This window comes from Numida meleagris, chromosome 3 (assembly GCF_002078875.1).
Source record: "Numida meleagris isolate 19003 breed g44 Domestic line chromosome 3, NumMel1.0, whole genome shotgun sequence".
NCBI classification, from domain to species: Eukaryota; Metazoa; Chordata; class Aves; order Galliformes; family Numididae; genus Numida; species Numida meleagris.
The window spans coordinates 13914967-13931022 of NC_034411.1; the positions used below are offsets into that span (position 1 = coordinate 13914967).

Consider the following 16056-nt stretch of genomic DNA (forward strand, 5'->3'; position numbering starts at 1 on the left):
GCAATAGATTCAAGAGAAATTTCCTTTTAAGCTTTGTAGATGTTTAAACTGAAGGAATGAACAGAAGAAATCTCTTTTACCTAAACCAAATCCATGCAGTGCAAGGTCCCATGAAACTTGGTAAACTGAAATAAACTTTTCCTCCAAATGCCTTCTCTGAAATTCTTGAACGATCGCCTATGGTTGAACTGGAATGCATTTGGAAAGGTTTGAATTGAAACACAACTAATCCAAAAGACATTTTGGCTTCCTACAGAGGTGTAAAGGATAAAAAAGGGATTTTGGTGGACAATGCATTGTTATTGTGAATTATGCAGTGAGCTGAAATGACACTGGAATAGTCATCAAAGTTCCTAAGAACTGCTCTCTTTCAGATGAGCTAATAGAGCAGCTCTGTTCTCTGAGGTTAACTGAAATCAAATCTAAGAGTGCTGTGAAATACATTTGTTGTATTTGACTTTCAGAAGTTAGAGGTGATTCTGCTGACCCAACTGGCAGCAACAGCTCCATTTCACACCATCTGCATGAAGATGGACACAAAGCTTTACCTAAAACACATACAACAAGCTTTAACCTCCGCAAAGGTATTTTAAGAAATCAAGAAGTACCAATCTGAAATCTATGACATTCACTGAGTTTTCAAATATCGTCAGTGGGAAGGAGTCATTGTCCAGCAGTGCTTCAATAACAGGCTTAGAGGGTACATGACTGTAAAAGCAGCCAGTCCTGAGATTAAAGACCTTGGAGGTCCTTCCCAGCCTGATGGAATGAACACCCCAGAGTTGAAGAGGCTTACTGTTGTAAAGAATGAACATAATTTCATTTTTTTCTATAACATGGCTGTGTGTCATTTTTAGGACCCATACATTTTTCAGGTACAGTGCTAATATTAATTATTGATTGGATACAGAAGTCTCAACTCTCATTGGGCACAATTATAGATGTCAAACTGTGAGATAATAAATGTGTGTTCTTTGGAAGTGAGTTAGTATGCAGCAGAGGGCTTTATTTTCCATGATCAGTAACTGATTTATAATTTTAAAGAATTGTTCTCACTATATTTTTTGAGAGGAAAAAGGAATTCTTCTACCTTAAGGCTACACTGTCTTCATTCAGTCGGAAGACCACAGAGATGTAAGCTGAAGTCTGGACAGCCTGTGGCTCCGTTACAGATCTGTTGTGCCTTTTCCAAAGATCAAGCCTTACCCAGAACTGTGCCTCTTCAAGAGCCCACATCATGTGGCAGGCCTTGGCTACACTGGTGTTGTGAGCAGTAGAAGAGTGAGCAGAAACATGAACATGAGCTACAAAACCAGAAGGGCATGAGATGCACTGCCTTTGACTCCTCTGGCTCTAAGAACATGGTCCACTGAAGCTCAGAGAGTACAGTTAATGCCATGGGGAACTAGGACTGACTTCAAGAGCACAGGAGTCTGAGCTACCGTGTTGGTATTCACGTGTAACTCTAGCCCATGAGCCTCAATAGCAAAAGTCTTATTGATTTCAATTAAAGGAGGCTTGGGTCTATTTACTGTAACTCAGTCAGTTCTTGGAAAAATGATTAATTCCTTGTCATGCCTCATGTGTATTGATTTTTGCAATTACAATGAAATTGGAGGCAAGGGTGGGAAGAAGGAAACGCACCTGATTTATGCTTAACGTTATGCACAGGCTGCCAAGGACAAAAATTGAGATGCATACACATCCTCAACACACTCTGTTGTGCTTAGGTAGTGAGTGGCAGACACATTGTAAAGAAGAATCTAAAATCACACGCTGATGTGCAGAATTCAGTACTGTGGTGTAAAGAGCTGTTTCTATGGCACCTCAATAGCATGTAGAAGAGATGCCCAAGAGGAAGAAGATATGGAGAGGACAAGCTTAATGTGTATTAATGACTAAGAAAAGAAGACAAAGAATTAGAATAGAGGAGAAAAAAATACAAGCTGTTGCTGATAATAAAGTAGCAAGTAGATAATGTACACATAAAAAAAAAGGAGAAAAGAAAATACATATGGCTTTGCTTGGCAATGATGCTGTTAGAAGAAAGACAGTGGCATGAGAGCATTTGAACTTTGTTTCCACTGTGCGTTCACTACAATGGCACTCAAGTTAGAATTTTTTTTAACCTGTTTGACTTTTTAAGTGATGTTTCTCCTTTTCTAGACATGGTTGTGTGAATGGCTGCCTTGTTTCTACACACACGCAGAGAGATTTGATGACACTACTCAATATTGACAGCAATAAAATGGTGACAATACTTATAAAGATACTCTAATTACTTACAAAGACACAGTAAGACATTTAGGGCTCATTAAAGTCAGTATTACACTGACGTCAGCAGGACCACGACTTGAAGAATTATTTCCATACTTTTCCTAACATTATCCGCTCTCCAATTCTTCCAAGAGAAAAAAAAAAGCCATCTTTTATATAACAGCCCAGCAGACGAAGGTTAAAATACAGTCTCACATCTAGAAATAAATTATATATAGGACGGAGAGGCAGAGTTTCAGAATGCGAATCAGTTCTGAGTTCAGTACTTTCATCTAACGACATGATATTTTAAAATTGAACAAAAAGTGAGTCGCCTCCCTCCAGTGCAGGGAACTAATTTGCATCAAGTTTGGGCAGTTTCTTTAAGCTATTGTCTTAAAAGTCAGCACTCTAAAGCAAGTTTTCCTCTGGTGACTTACACACACCACGACAAAGGAGGCTGCAAATTCATACTTAAAAAAAGAAAAAGAAATAAATTATCTCACTAGTATGGCAGTCTGTTGCCAACACTTTTTGAAATGAAACGATGCTCTTCCCAGCTTTGACAGCCCTGTGCACAAAGTCATAGCACAACAAACTGTGAGTCAGTAATAAATAACCACAGGACAGTGATTGATGATGGCAAATCTGTCTCCAATGGAATTATTGTAACAATACTAAAAATTCTTTCCCTCGTATTTAACGTTTTGTTTAGGGGTTGTTGATACTGCCAGAAAACCCTTTTGACACAGCTAGCATAAATTGTAGTGGGTGTTTTGACACTGAGCACCCGAGCCCAGCCTATTAAAAAAGCTGTCCCTGAACAGGCTGCTGTAGGCATCAAATACATTGGTGGTTCTCAGCAGGGAATGCATTCAATCTATTCTGTATCGCATGCCCTGCCACTAGGGAAGCTTATGAGGCGGATATGGATATGAAATACGAACATGAAGAAAAAAATAAAAGCTTAATAAAATGAGTAATTATGTTTTGCCTAAATCCTCTCATGCCAACAAACAGCGCATACCACCATAAATTCAGCAATGTTTGCCCATTTCAGTAGGTGGGAAAGGAAAGGAAAAAAAAAGCAGCCAGGCCCTGCTAGGCACATTACAGTAGAGGGTTTACTCTGGAGAAACTGAGAGCACTGGATGAGGAGTGCTGGTTGCTGCAGTGCTGTGACTGATGGCCAGATGCAGGGGAAGGCAAGGGATCTGGAGCCGCTCTGTGCCATGATCTCATGCTTGGCACATGGACAGCTAAGGAGTTTAATGCTACCAGTCCACCATAATCTTTCAAAATGCAACCCAAATCCTGACCAGTACATTTTCAGTGCAGACTTGCTATTTATGAGCGAATCAATCAATTCTAAAAAAATCAAGTTAAAAAAAAAAGAGGACGCGCAGGGAAGTAACTTTGTTCAAGTATTTGTGAAGTACTAAGAGATTATTCTTTGAAATACATTCAGCATTTAAATTCCATTTTTCTTAGTTCACATGCCTGAGAAGCTCAGGATCCTGTAACATCAAATACAAACCGTAATATTCTGCATGTTTTTTAGACCAGACGCCCATAACATTGATAAGTTCCAGGCAACTTACAAAGATAGTTTTTAAAATAAGAGTAGGAAATCAGAAATGCAAACATTTTTATTTTTCTAAGTTACTGTAAACTTCTAGCTATGCAGACCTTAGCCTAATTTATACTCTTGATAATTCACAGAAATGACATGACAACACTGATGATACTCAATACTAAAATTCAAGTTGTAATACAAACACATAAACATTAGGACTGCAGACACAGACAAGAAATTAAAGCGAAGTCTAGAACACATACTTGAGCAAGTGCAGAAATAATGAAAGCAGAGATGACACAATGGGCTGTAAAGAATCATACTTGGATATGAGCTCTGCTGAAACCAAGTCTCTACGTGACAGTTACCTACTCTTCCTGCAGAACAATCATGTACAAGAGAAGACTCCAAACTTCCTCCGCTGAAGTCAATGGCAAAACTACCACCAACTTCACTAGGAGCAGGAGTCAGCCCACAATATTTTGGATCAAAAACTGTATTTCAGAACAGTGCATGCAGATACCACATCCGTATGAAATGAAATAGGAGAAATCCAGCAAGCAATATAGAATATTAGGAACCAACATTATGAAAACTCTTACTGTTTTCCACACAAATACATCAGTTATCATAAATATCTGAGGCAAGTATGCTAAAAAGATATCTCTTTTTCTTTTCAATGTAAACTGTGTTTTGTTTTTGTACTGCTAAAGTACATTAGAGGGAAGGGCACACTCTGCTGGTCAGAAGCACCATTTATGCTGAAAGCTTTTTAATGGTATCATGAGTGCTAAAAAATAAACCCAATTTTATGACAACTGACTTGCAGTGGTGCTCCTCACTAGGCTGCTACTTGATTCACCTTTTTTTCATCTTGAATATTAAAAGAAAATAGCCACAGTGTTAATGTATGGACTTTCACATGTTTAAATATCAACTTACATGCAATATAGAATATTTCCTGAAGAATATTTTTATAACATTATTTAAAACTCTTTACCTTGGGCTTTTCATCCAGTATTTGCTGACGAATCTCCTTGTGTTTTTCTATCAGTTTCTCCTGTCTTTTACTCTGAGCATCTTCTAGCTATAAGAAAACAGCAGAGAATCATTTCAGACACTGCATATCCTCTCTTTCCCACCCCTTCCCTAGCAGTAGTTTGTATTATTTTGCTTCAGCTTTTATTCTGTGAGTTGTGTGAGATGAATCCTGCTCCCAGAAGAAAAGTCCTAGAGCCCTAAATGAACATGCTGACAAATTTTAGGCCTCATTTAATACAGTGCTCTAGTGTATGCCTAACTGCAACAAGGAATTAAGCATACTTCACTTGCTAATTCTTTATGTTGTTTCCTGAATCAAAGCCACTGTAAACTTTCACATTTAACTCTCTCAGCATTAAAATTAAGAGATATTCAATAGTGGCATAAATTTCATAACAAATTCCCACATCAAACACTGCTGTTCATACTTTCAGCCCAATTTAAAAGATGTATAGCTACAGAAATACTAACATCTGTAATGAAATTGTGACTTCTATTTACAGTGCTCTCAGAATGCTTTGTGTATTTCAGTAACTGTACAAGTGTACTTGAGCTTAAAATATACTCTACAATTAACTGTTTATTGACTTTATAAGTTCCATATGCAATCTTTACATTCATGAAATAGCACTCCAATTAAAAAATCCACAAAATTAAGACGTTTCTCAGTATCTGAAAGAAACCATGAAGTATATTTTCCGTGAGTAAACACCAGATATCCAAAGAGAGAATCACAGCTTTATCAAAATATGCCCTCATTACTACCTCCTGACCCTAGACACTAACACTTAAAAAGATATGTCCAAAATTACAGCTTTTCTTTGAGTGGAATGTCAATAGGAGTCTACACTGCATCTGTTAAAAAGCTGTACTAGCAGAGTGTTTACCTAGAAGTTTGGAATTTGTAGTGTAAAATAGAACCTAAAACATGAAAGGTGACATTTTGCCCCCCAAATGAAAAATAAACACACAGCCTGACATACCCTTTTTATGTATTGCACCACCTCCTGGATATATGATCGAATCATTTCAGTCTTCTCTCTGGGAAGAAGCAATCATCAATTACTTTAGTCTGTAAGATCAATAAATTTGAACCCCCCCCAACTTCCTTCAAAATGAGTAAGGCAATGTTTTGAACATATGGGTCTGCCCACTTAACATTTTGTCATTTCCTAGCTGTGCCTTTTATAACAGGATGCATCACTGTTGTATGAGGGGCTTCGACTTCCCCATGGCATACTGCAGCAACAGTTTTTTTCCCATGGGGTAGTGCCATATCTTCAAGGTGATGGCAGCATTTGTTAAGGCCCAACTGTCAGCCTAGGGAGTGCACAACTGTCAGTAGATGCACACTGCCACATTGTGGCACTTTGTATAGCAGTGAAATAAACTGTCAGCGTGTAGATGCTGCTGCTGATGAAGGACTCAACTTCAGTTCTCAGCTTTGCCACGTAAACTACAAAAAGCTGAACTTGAAAGAACTACTTAAAAGTGACCTAGTGAGAGGGCTTTTAGCTAACTTCTAGTCAAAGACAAGATCCCTCAAAAGGATACATGCACATAAAGTAACATTTTGTGGTTACTTGATCACATTCAGGACAACGTTCTGAAAGCTAACTGCCTAATAGCCAATTGCAATCTATTCCAGTGGCATTAAAATCCAACGGTTCAAGGTAGTTACACAACCCCTGGTCACGTGCAGAATTAGAAAAAATAACAGAACAATTAACATAACGTTTCCTCTCTCTGCATTTTTTTTTCTTCAAATTTTCATAAGAAAAGCTGTAACTAAGCAACAGTCCAGCATGGGTGACTCAGAAGGGATTCACCAGAAGGTCTCACTACTCCCTGTCCAACTCCAAAAGTGAGGACAAATTGCGTCACTTGGCAGAGGAAAGCCGAGTTTCCCATGTCGCTCCCATCTTACCTTTCCCAAGGGCTCTCTGAAAAGCCTGGCAAAAGAAAGTTCTTGGGAAAGAGGAGGAAAAAATAAAAAAGGAAACAAAAATGAATTTTCACTTCTGAGCCTTTCTCACTAGTGTCCCCTTAACCTCTCAGCTAGTAAATAATTTCCTACTGCAACTGATTTTACTGCTATAATATTTTTGTAAAAACTGACTACATTTTTCTTATATGAGTTCATGCTATTTTATCGACTCTAACCATATTATTTCTCCTTTTTTTTACAAAATCAATTATTCTCATTTTGTTGACATTTTTATAAGATATTTCTGAATTTAATAATGATTCTTAAATTATCTGATGCAGTTCATTGTATGAGCTTGTGTGATCTTCTTCTACTGTTACCAAATACACAGATTCTATGGAGATGCTCCAAAAACTGTATAAATAAAGAAAAAGCTTTTTTACAAATATATTAACAGTAAGAGGAGGGCTAAGGAGAATCTCCATGCTTTACTGGATGTGGTGGGGAACATAACCACTAAGGATAAGGAAAAGGCTGAGGCTCTCATTGTCTTCTTCACATCTGTCTTTAAAAGACTCTACCCCTAATCTGGAAGTCTGGGATGGGGAGCAGAATAAACCCCCCACACTTCAGGTGGAAACACTGAGAGATCTGCTACTCCACCTGGACTGTCACAAGTCCACAGGCCAGATGGGATCCACCTGAGGGTGCTGAGGGAGCTGGAGGAGGTGACCACCAAGCTGCTTTCCACCATCAATCAACAGTGCTGGTCAGCTGGAGGGGTCCCAGAGGATCGGCAGCTTGCCAAGGTGACTCCTATCTACAAGAAGGGTTGGAAGGAGGATGCTGGGAACTACAGGCCCATCAGCCTGACCTCAGTGCCAGCGAAGGTTATGGAATGGATCATCTTGGGTGAGATCACACAGCATGTTTGGGACAGCCAGGTGATAACGCTCAGCCAGTATGGATTCATGAAAGGCAGGCCCTGCTTGACCAAACTCACCTCCTCCTATGACGGAGTGACTCACCTGGTGGATGAGGGAAAGGCTGCTGACGTAGTCTACCTAGACTTCAGCAAAGCCTTTGACACTGTTTCCCACAGTATTCTCCTGGGGAAGCTGGCAGCCCATGGGCTGGGCAGGTACACATTTTGCTGGGTAAAGAACCGGCTGGATGGCTGGGCTCAGAGCATGGTGGTGAATGGAGTTAAAGCCAGATGGTGTTCAGTTACAAGTGGTGTTCCCCAGGGGTTAGAACTGGTGCCTGTCCTCTTTAATGATGAGTTGTACAAGGGGATTGAATGCACCCTCAGTAAGTTTGCAGATGACACCAAGTTGGAACGAAGTGTCGATCTGCCTGGGGGTAGGAAGGCCCTACAGAAAGATCTGGACAGGCTGGATTGCTGGGCAGAGGCCAATAGGATGAAGTTCCACAAGACCAAGAGCTGGGTCCTGCACTTTGGCCATGACAACCCCAGGCAACGCTACAGGTTTGAGGCAGAGTGGCTGGAAGACCGTGTAGAAGAAGTGGACCTGGGAGGGTATTAGTCGATGCTCAATTGAACAGGAGCCAGCAGTGTGTCCAGGTGGCCAAGGAGGCCATTGGCCTCCTTGCTTATATAAGAAATAGTGTTGCCAGCAAGAGCAGAGAGGTGATTACTCCCCTGTACCCAGCTCTCGTGAGGCCGTACCTCAAGAGCTGCATTCAGTTCCCCTTACTACAAGAAAGACATTGAGGCCCTGGAACTTGTCCAGAGAAGGGCAATGAAACTGTGAAGGGTCTGGAGCACAAGTCTCATGGGGAGCGGCTGAGGGAGCTGGGATTGTTGAGTCTGGAGAAGAGGAGGCTCAGAGGAGAACTTACCACTCTCAATAACTAACTGAAAGGAGGTTGTGGTGAGGTGGGGGTCAGCCTCTTCTCCCATGCAACTAGCGACAGGGCAAGACGGAATGGCCTCAAATTGCACCAGGAGAGGTTCAGGTTGGATATTAGGAAAAATTTCTTCTCAGAAAAGAGCGTTCAGGTTCTGGAACAGGCTGCTCTGGGAGGTGGCTGAGTCACTGTCTCTGGAGGTGTGGTACTTAGGGATATGATTTAGTGGGGAAATACTTGTGGTAGGTGGATGGTTGGACTAGAAGATCTTGGAGGTCTTTTCCAAACTTAAAGATTCTGTGAAATTTTAACTCTTCTTAGGAGTTACTAAAATAAAAGATTGGTAACAAAGAATATCCCAGCAAACAGGCAAAGATTAAAATGTTCCATTTTCTTTTTGAGCTGCTTGCCAAAGCAAATGAAGAAGGACAAACAAACCTAGATACCAGGCCCTTGGGAAGAATATAACCAACATGCATAATTCCAGTTTGTATTGTCTGATGGTGCATAAATTAAATTAGTGTTACTGTTGCTGTTCACAGAAACCACACCCTCAGAGCTCAGCTCTTTCACCAGAATTAACTGCCCACAGCAAAAACTGTCACTGGGAGAGAGTCAGTAGCACTGCATCTGAGAAGAATTTAACACAAAGTAGAGCAAACCTTTCAGTGTATTACTGCCGTTTCTCTTAGATAGTAGCTTTAAGATGGTTAAGAAGAAAAGATAAATCAGAAATAAAAACTTAGTTAAGGTAAAATCACTCCCTTCAGGAACTGAAGTCGCTAAGTCTATTTATAGTCATACACAGAGGTAAAGTATTTGGATTAACAGCATCTTGGTGAATCACTCCATCAAACCACACATAGGCATGTTCCCATACCACACATCAGCACCTCTGCAGCTCACCCAGGCTCTCAGTGTTGGTAGAATAGGAGATCAGACTTGTCCCAGGAATTTGAATTAGTATCAGCAGAAGTAAGACAGACTCCACTGCTCTGGTGAGGTATTGCAGTCTGACTAAAAGCTGGCTTGGATTTAGAGTTGAGACTTTTCTTTGATTTTTCCAGTTGTGAAAAATCTTGCATTTCCCCATAACGTGTAAGGATACAGATGTAGGAATACACTTACTCTTCCATTTGATTTTTATCCTTAGATTTTGCTTCTGTGATCTTCTCCTGCCTCTTCTTGTCCATTTTTTTCTTCAGTTCTTTCTTTTCTCTAAAGCATAAAAAAATTAGTTTCAGAATGCATCTAAATGAAAACCATAAAGAGATGTAATCAATTATAAGAGGAATAGCACCTTACTTTTCACATGTTTCTTTCAGTTTCTTTAGCTGGTTGTTCTGACATTCCTCTGCTACATCTGTCAACTTCTGAATAAGCTAAAAAAAGAATTCCGAGAAAGAGAAATATGCATTTTCAGCTAAACATCATACATGCATCTACATTTCCTCAAAAGTCTGTGGTAGTCACGTGAACCAGATGAATCAGAAAATGCATAGTAATGTCTATCTAGTCTCATTCAGCTCTTCTTTCCTTAGATAAAAGAAGAAAGACACTGAGAACAGGCTGTGCTCTAAAATAAATAATAAAGGATCTCTCATCTGCAAGGCAGATTTTATATGGAACAAATATTAATTCCAGCAGAGCTCAGAGGTAAAACCATCTGAGTATTTTGTATGAAAAAATGAATTTATCACGATACTACCTAACTGGATAATGCAGAAAATGGGACTTGGCTTTGGGAACTGCCATTTCCCATTCTGGAAGGAGAAATTAATTAACTTACAGTATCAGCCCGACTACGCAGGTTCATAATGTTGTTGTTGTTTTTTTAATAAAAAGTAAAATCCCTGTTAATCAGCCAACAATTGTTACTTGAAGGGGAACTCTCTCCCTGCAGCACAAGTAACCACGTCTACGCACCCACACTGGAACTGCTCCTGCTGGGTAACACTGAAATGGCTCACATACAACTGACAATAAACAGGGCACCACTTGGGAGTGTCAGCTCCAAGCTACGATCCACGGAAATGGATTTGTGAGAAGGCCTTGCTGAGCAATTGCCAGGCATATCACTCCTCTGACCTGCTTTCTGGATGGCAGGACAGAGCAGACAAATCACTTCACACAACAGCAATGAGGTAAAACATTGCATAATAGAAAAAAAGTGTGAGATAGGATCGTCTGGAGCTAAGAAACAGCTCATGCTCTCACAACATTAAAAATGTTCTCTTCTGCCTGAGAACATCCATCAGCATTAGCTGCCATCTGTCCAGGCTCCTCTACTGCAGCTGAGAGGGCTATGATCTTGCTGTAGTTGTCAGCCAAACTCCAGCTGTAAAAACACAAGCTGGCTCAGACTGATGCATGAAAACTATTTCTTCACCATATACAGATTATGTCCTGCATCCCCTTCAAGCATTCATCTGCAGTAGGAACACTCTTGGGCATAACTCTGTGCCCTGGGGAATGTTTGATACTATTTTCATTTATTTATTTCATGGAGTTTCTATTTATTTTCTAGCTAATCCTGCCTTCTTTAGTGTTGTATATTGAAAAAAAAAGTGGCAGAACAAAATGGGAACATCATCCAAAAGCTGCAGTGAATTGACACTTATGTAACTAGAGGTAAGCACTCAGTTCCACACTAGTAATAATAAACCTGTTGCCTTTCTGCCTTTTATCCAAGGCCGTCCAAGTATACTAGAAGTGTTGGTGACAAAATGATACAACAACTCCTCGGAGCTGCAGTGGATCACAAGGAAATCAAGCTCTGAAATGGACTCCAAGCAAGAGTAAGCCCCACTCCATTCTAACATCACACTGGTTTCACTACTAACTCAGAGACCGCTAAAGAAAAGCAGAGGCCGTAACAAACGTACCAGCTTAATGTGCTCTCGCTTCTGGTACTTTTCACTGTAATACTGCTCCTGTCGGAGGTTTAGCAGCTGCTGCTGTTGCTTTTCCTTCAGCTCCACTAGCTTCTGGGTCATTTCAGAGTCAAGGGCAGCCAACTCTTGTTCTATAGTTGACGAACCGTGGTCTGGGCTGCCCGTGTCAGATCTGCAAAGACAGACATACACACTGGCTTTAAGTCACTATGCCTCTTCGGCTCCATATTTAAAACTTGTTTTTCACCTGGTAACATGTAGTTCATTGATAAGTTTCTGGGCATCACATGCAGGGCAAGAAGATGATTTTAGCTGTGGCAAGTCCACTAATTTAACCTTTTAGGGAAAAACAGTGTTGCTTGCTAATGGGATGTGTATTCCTTTTAAACCTCATATTACAAACCTGCCATGGTAGGATGAACCAGGCTTATTATAAATGAGCTATAAATACAACTGCCAAGATTTCCCATATAAACATTTACCCACAGAACTTGTTTATCTTCTTCCAGGCACCTAAATTGAATTTCAAAGCTTCACAGTCCTCAGTAAAAATGGTGACTGTTAAGTATTTTGAAAACAGAGTCATCCTTGCATATGCTTAGCAATAAATTTAAGAGCATAACTTTACATCTGCATTTACAAAAAAGCTTAAAATGGTTAGGAGCATTCTGATATTTAGTATTTTCTCCCCCCTTCAGGAAATGCCATGCATAGCACACACAGAGGAAAGTGCTCTATGGAGTCCTGACTTCAGAAGGAAACTTAACATCCCAGTGGGGAATAAACCTCAGAAAGGCAACACACAGGAGCAAAGAAAAAATGCAAGGAAAAAGCTAAAGAGCAAACACTAAGCACTAGGTTGTTTTTTTTTTCTTAAGGCAGAAGGAAGAATAGATGTAATGGTGAAAGGAGACATGATGACACTAAACTGCTCAAGGCAAAAATAAACAGCAGAAGCAGTATCGCTCTCAGGCCAGCAGTAAACTAAACCCAAGAAAAACATTCTTAAAAAATATGATGATGTTGTGTCTCTGCTTGGCTGCTGTATTTACTGCTGTACTCAGGTGTTAAATCAGTTGCCTGGGAAACCTCAGGAACAGTGCATGAGATGGACAAAACAGCTGAACTTTGAACAGAGAGGACTGACTGAGAAAAATGAGTTTGCTGCTCAGACATTTGCAATGATTACCATGCAGTGAACTTGCTGCACTGGCTGTCTGTCTCCTCTTCCAGGTTCAAGTTTGCAGTTGCTGTAAATCAGCGTAACTTCAACTGAAACAATGTGAAGCTGCTTCCACCAATCTGAGGATACAGACCAAGGTAGCCTACTTGTATTTCTTGTATGGTTATTGTATTTGAATATTCTGTTAAGAGGTTAAGTGGTACTAGTGTGGTAGGTGGGGATAATTCACACAGAGAGCCACAAGACAGCACTGATGAATATTAATCACCAAATTACACTGTTACACTGTATGTTTTCAAGTTGACATTTCTCAAGTATTTTTGGGAAAAAGAAATGTGGCTAGTCTCTAAATACTGGCTAAAATACTGTCTTTTAAGGGACATGATTATTAAATAGAAACTTCAGAACTGCACCAGCAGTTGTGTTTGTATTCAATAAATACTTCAGCTGTCCCATAGACACTGGCTTCACTAAATCCTGGCCCAATTTTAGGCATGGGCACAAAGCACTGATCAGAGACAACATATTTGTATGGAAATCTGGCACAGGAATTCCTTATGAAGTAGTGATTCGTACATTGCAGTTAAAGGTAAACAGCTAGAGTTATAATTTAAAACAGTAAAAGCTGCCTTTTTCCTTGGGAGTTGGTATTCTATAAAAAGTCTTCTGCTTGAGCTAATATATAACTTGCAAGTCTGAAAAGCCCTAAATAAATACTCCTGCTCTTTAAAAATTCAACATCAGATTTTTTAACCTTCAGATATCTCAGTGTCTGCACACAGAACTACACATCTCTGAAATCACTCTGACAGCTCCACATAACAGACTGCAGTACTTTATTGCCTGATACAATGAATGATTTATGGTCAGATCATAACAAAATAAAAAACCCAAATCCTTTCTAGTCAAAGACAGATGAGTCATTCTATTTATTCAGTTTGTTTCTCAGCTTAAAGTTGAATAGAATATGCCAGAGTAAAAAAGGAACATCATATTGTTTTGTCTGCCACTACCTGTCACACAAATTGATGATGGAAAATACAGCAAATAAATATCCCTGTGTAGGCAGTTGGCAGCCAGTCTTCAAGGTATTAAATGTGTAAGCTCCTTCCTAGGGACAAGTTATGGCCTGAATCACAGTCACTTACCAATAGAGTACAATGGTAGGAGCCAGAGCATGCTTGCACATTTTTCTTCAATGGTCTCCTACCAAAAGCTCCAAGTAACGTTTTTAATGCTTGTTCAATGTCTTCATGTTTAAGAACTGCAGCTATTTCAATTCTATGCAAAAAATCTATGCTTTTTCTTTTAATTACTTTAAAAAATAGACTGTGCTAGCCTGAGAAAGATGCACTCATGCGAGAAAGAAAAATTTAGGATGGCATCCTTATCTGACTGCCATTCAGTTGTAATGGTGTTAGACACTGGTGGTACCTACGTGTGCATTTGTTTTGTCAGGAGTTAAGACTGATCTTTAGCGACACATAGTTCCTTACCATGTGAATAAGAGAAAAATTGTGGGGAGATTAATAAGTCCCAATAGTCTTTGCATTTCAAACAGATAATCACAAATACAACTGTCCTTTATTATCTAAACAAATACTATGAATTGGTATTAGCACTCCCGAAGACACATGGCAATGAGAGACTGAGAAAGAGAGACAGAACAGAAGGAGTGTGCATGCAGAGGCAAAGCCAAGCAATTATTAAGATATTCCAAAGTGGTCAGGATCAATCACCATTTAAACCACGGACAGATGCTAGTAACTGTCAAGTATTTCTTTTACCTAACTATAGGTCTGATCCTTTTTGTTGCAGCATAATTTTTTTCCAAGGTTCTAATGTGGAAATAAAGCCCTCCATGCAGAACTTCAGAATATTCGCTCTAATCACAAATAACACTTGGGTCTTGCTCCACCACCTGGCAGCACACTGTGGTTGCCAAGAGGAAACTAGTTGCTCAGTATCAGCAAGATGACTGTGAGCTGGCTGCAAAACTTTCTCCTTGCTGAAAAAAAGAGATACATTTTAAAGCTGCATTATAAGATGTGGGGCAGAAGTTTCAGTACTGCTGCTGATTTCTATCAGTACTGAACTGTTATTCCTTCTCAAGCAGGTCAGGATGGGGGATGATGGGGTGCTGTGATGAAACGTGCTACAGTTGATCCGATTAGGAACAATAAAATACATTATCCACTTAGGTTTCAGTTCTTTCACACTGCGATCTGGTTCATGAACTGCCCCAGTATGTAGAGGAAGCCCAGTCTCACCGTTTGTGATTAAACTCACCACCTAACTGCTGGCTGCTGCTGCTTCAGTACAGCTGAATCACCTATCCACAGCAGAGATCTAAGAAAAGTACCACGATAATATTGTATGATCTTGTTTATGGGAAAAGACGTTTAAAATTGTGAACCACTTATCTGGATTTTGGCAGAGAAGCAGGATATCAGAGAGGGCTTTTTATCTGATGACTTTCTTATCAAAGAACCTGGCATCATTCTATCTACAAACCTTCTGGCTTGATTTTTTCTGTGCTCTTAATGCCACTTCTGTATTAATTGTCAATTGTTTAACAAGGAAAACTGCATTTACCTTTTCTTACTGTCTCTTTTTGCTGTTTTTTCTAAAACTGCCCTTCGTCGCAGATAGTCATTTTGGATTTCATTATACTTTGCAGTGTGCTCTTTGATGAGATCGGTGGTTTTCTTATGGTGCCTCTTAACAAGGTCCTTCATTTCTTTGTAGTGCTTCTTCTGAAGCTTAACAAATGACTTCTGTTGTTTTAGCTCTTCAATAGTCTGTGCTTCCACTTCTACAATGACAATAACAAAAGCAACTTCAATTTTCTAATAACATATGATTTTAATCAGAGAACAGAAATCACCATCAGCTGGAATGAAACAAAGAAAGCTTATTTTACTGCTGGCAAGCAAAATGTGCTAGCTTAAACTAACCAAGTAGAATTCTCTCAAAAGAAGCTAACCAGATTGAAAATACTTTGGCAAACTCACTTAAGAGTAGGAAGTGAGTTGAAAGCTGAGAGCACCAACATGACCAGCAAAATAAAAACCACATACTTTCTTTCCTCAGCCCTTTCAGATGCGAAAGATTCCCATCAGCCTGTCATGTAATTATATCATCTTACACAAATATGATTACTGTCCTTTTTTGTAGGCACTGTACAATGTACACGATGAATACCCTTCACAAACAGCACTTCAGCTGCCTGCTCTTCTGCCTTGACCTGGGCACTGGCTTTGGGTAGCTGTCCTGGTATCACCATGGAATTCTGGGAGCGATTTCA

The 16056-nt window shown here is 39.8% G+C and overlaps 1 protein-coding gene across 4 annotated transcripts in view; it reads right to left on the bottom strand.

The window, feature by feature from the left end:
* The window catches only part of PLCB1 (phospholipase C beta 1), a 389735-nt gene that overhangs the window by 60296 nt on the left and 313383 nt on the right, over positions 1 to 16056 (bottom strand). For all 4 annotated transcript variants that reach the window (XM_021392475.1, XM_021392477.1, XM_021392478.1 and 1 more), the window contains exons 26-31: positions 15345 to 15564; positions 11558 to 11738; positions 9978 to 10054; positions 9801 to 9890; positions 5857 to 5914; positions 4833 to 4919 (exon numbers count right to left, since the gene is read on the bottom strand). In XM_021392475.1, coding sequence (XP_021248150.1) covers positions 4833 to 4919; positions 5857 to 5914; positions 9801 to 9890; positions 9978 to 10054; positions 11558 to 11738; positions 15345 to 15564 — 713 coding nt within the window. The remainder of the gene's footprint in view (positions 1 to 4832; positions 4920 to 5856; positions 5915 to 9800; positions 9891 to 9977; positions 10055 to 11557; positions 11739 to 15344; positions 15565 to 16056) is intronic.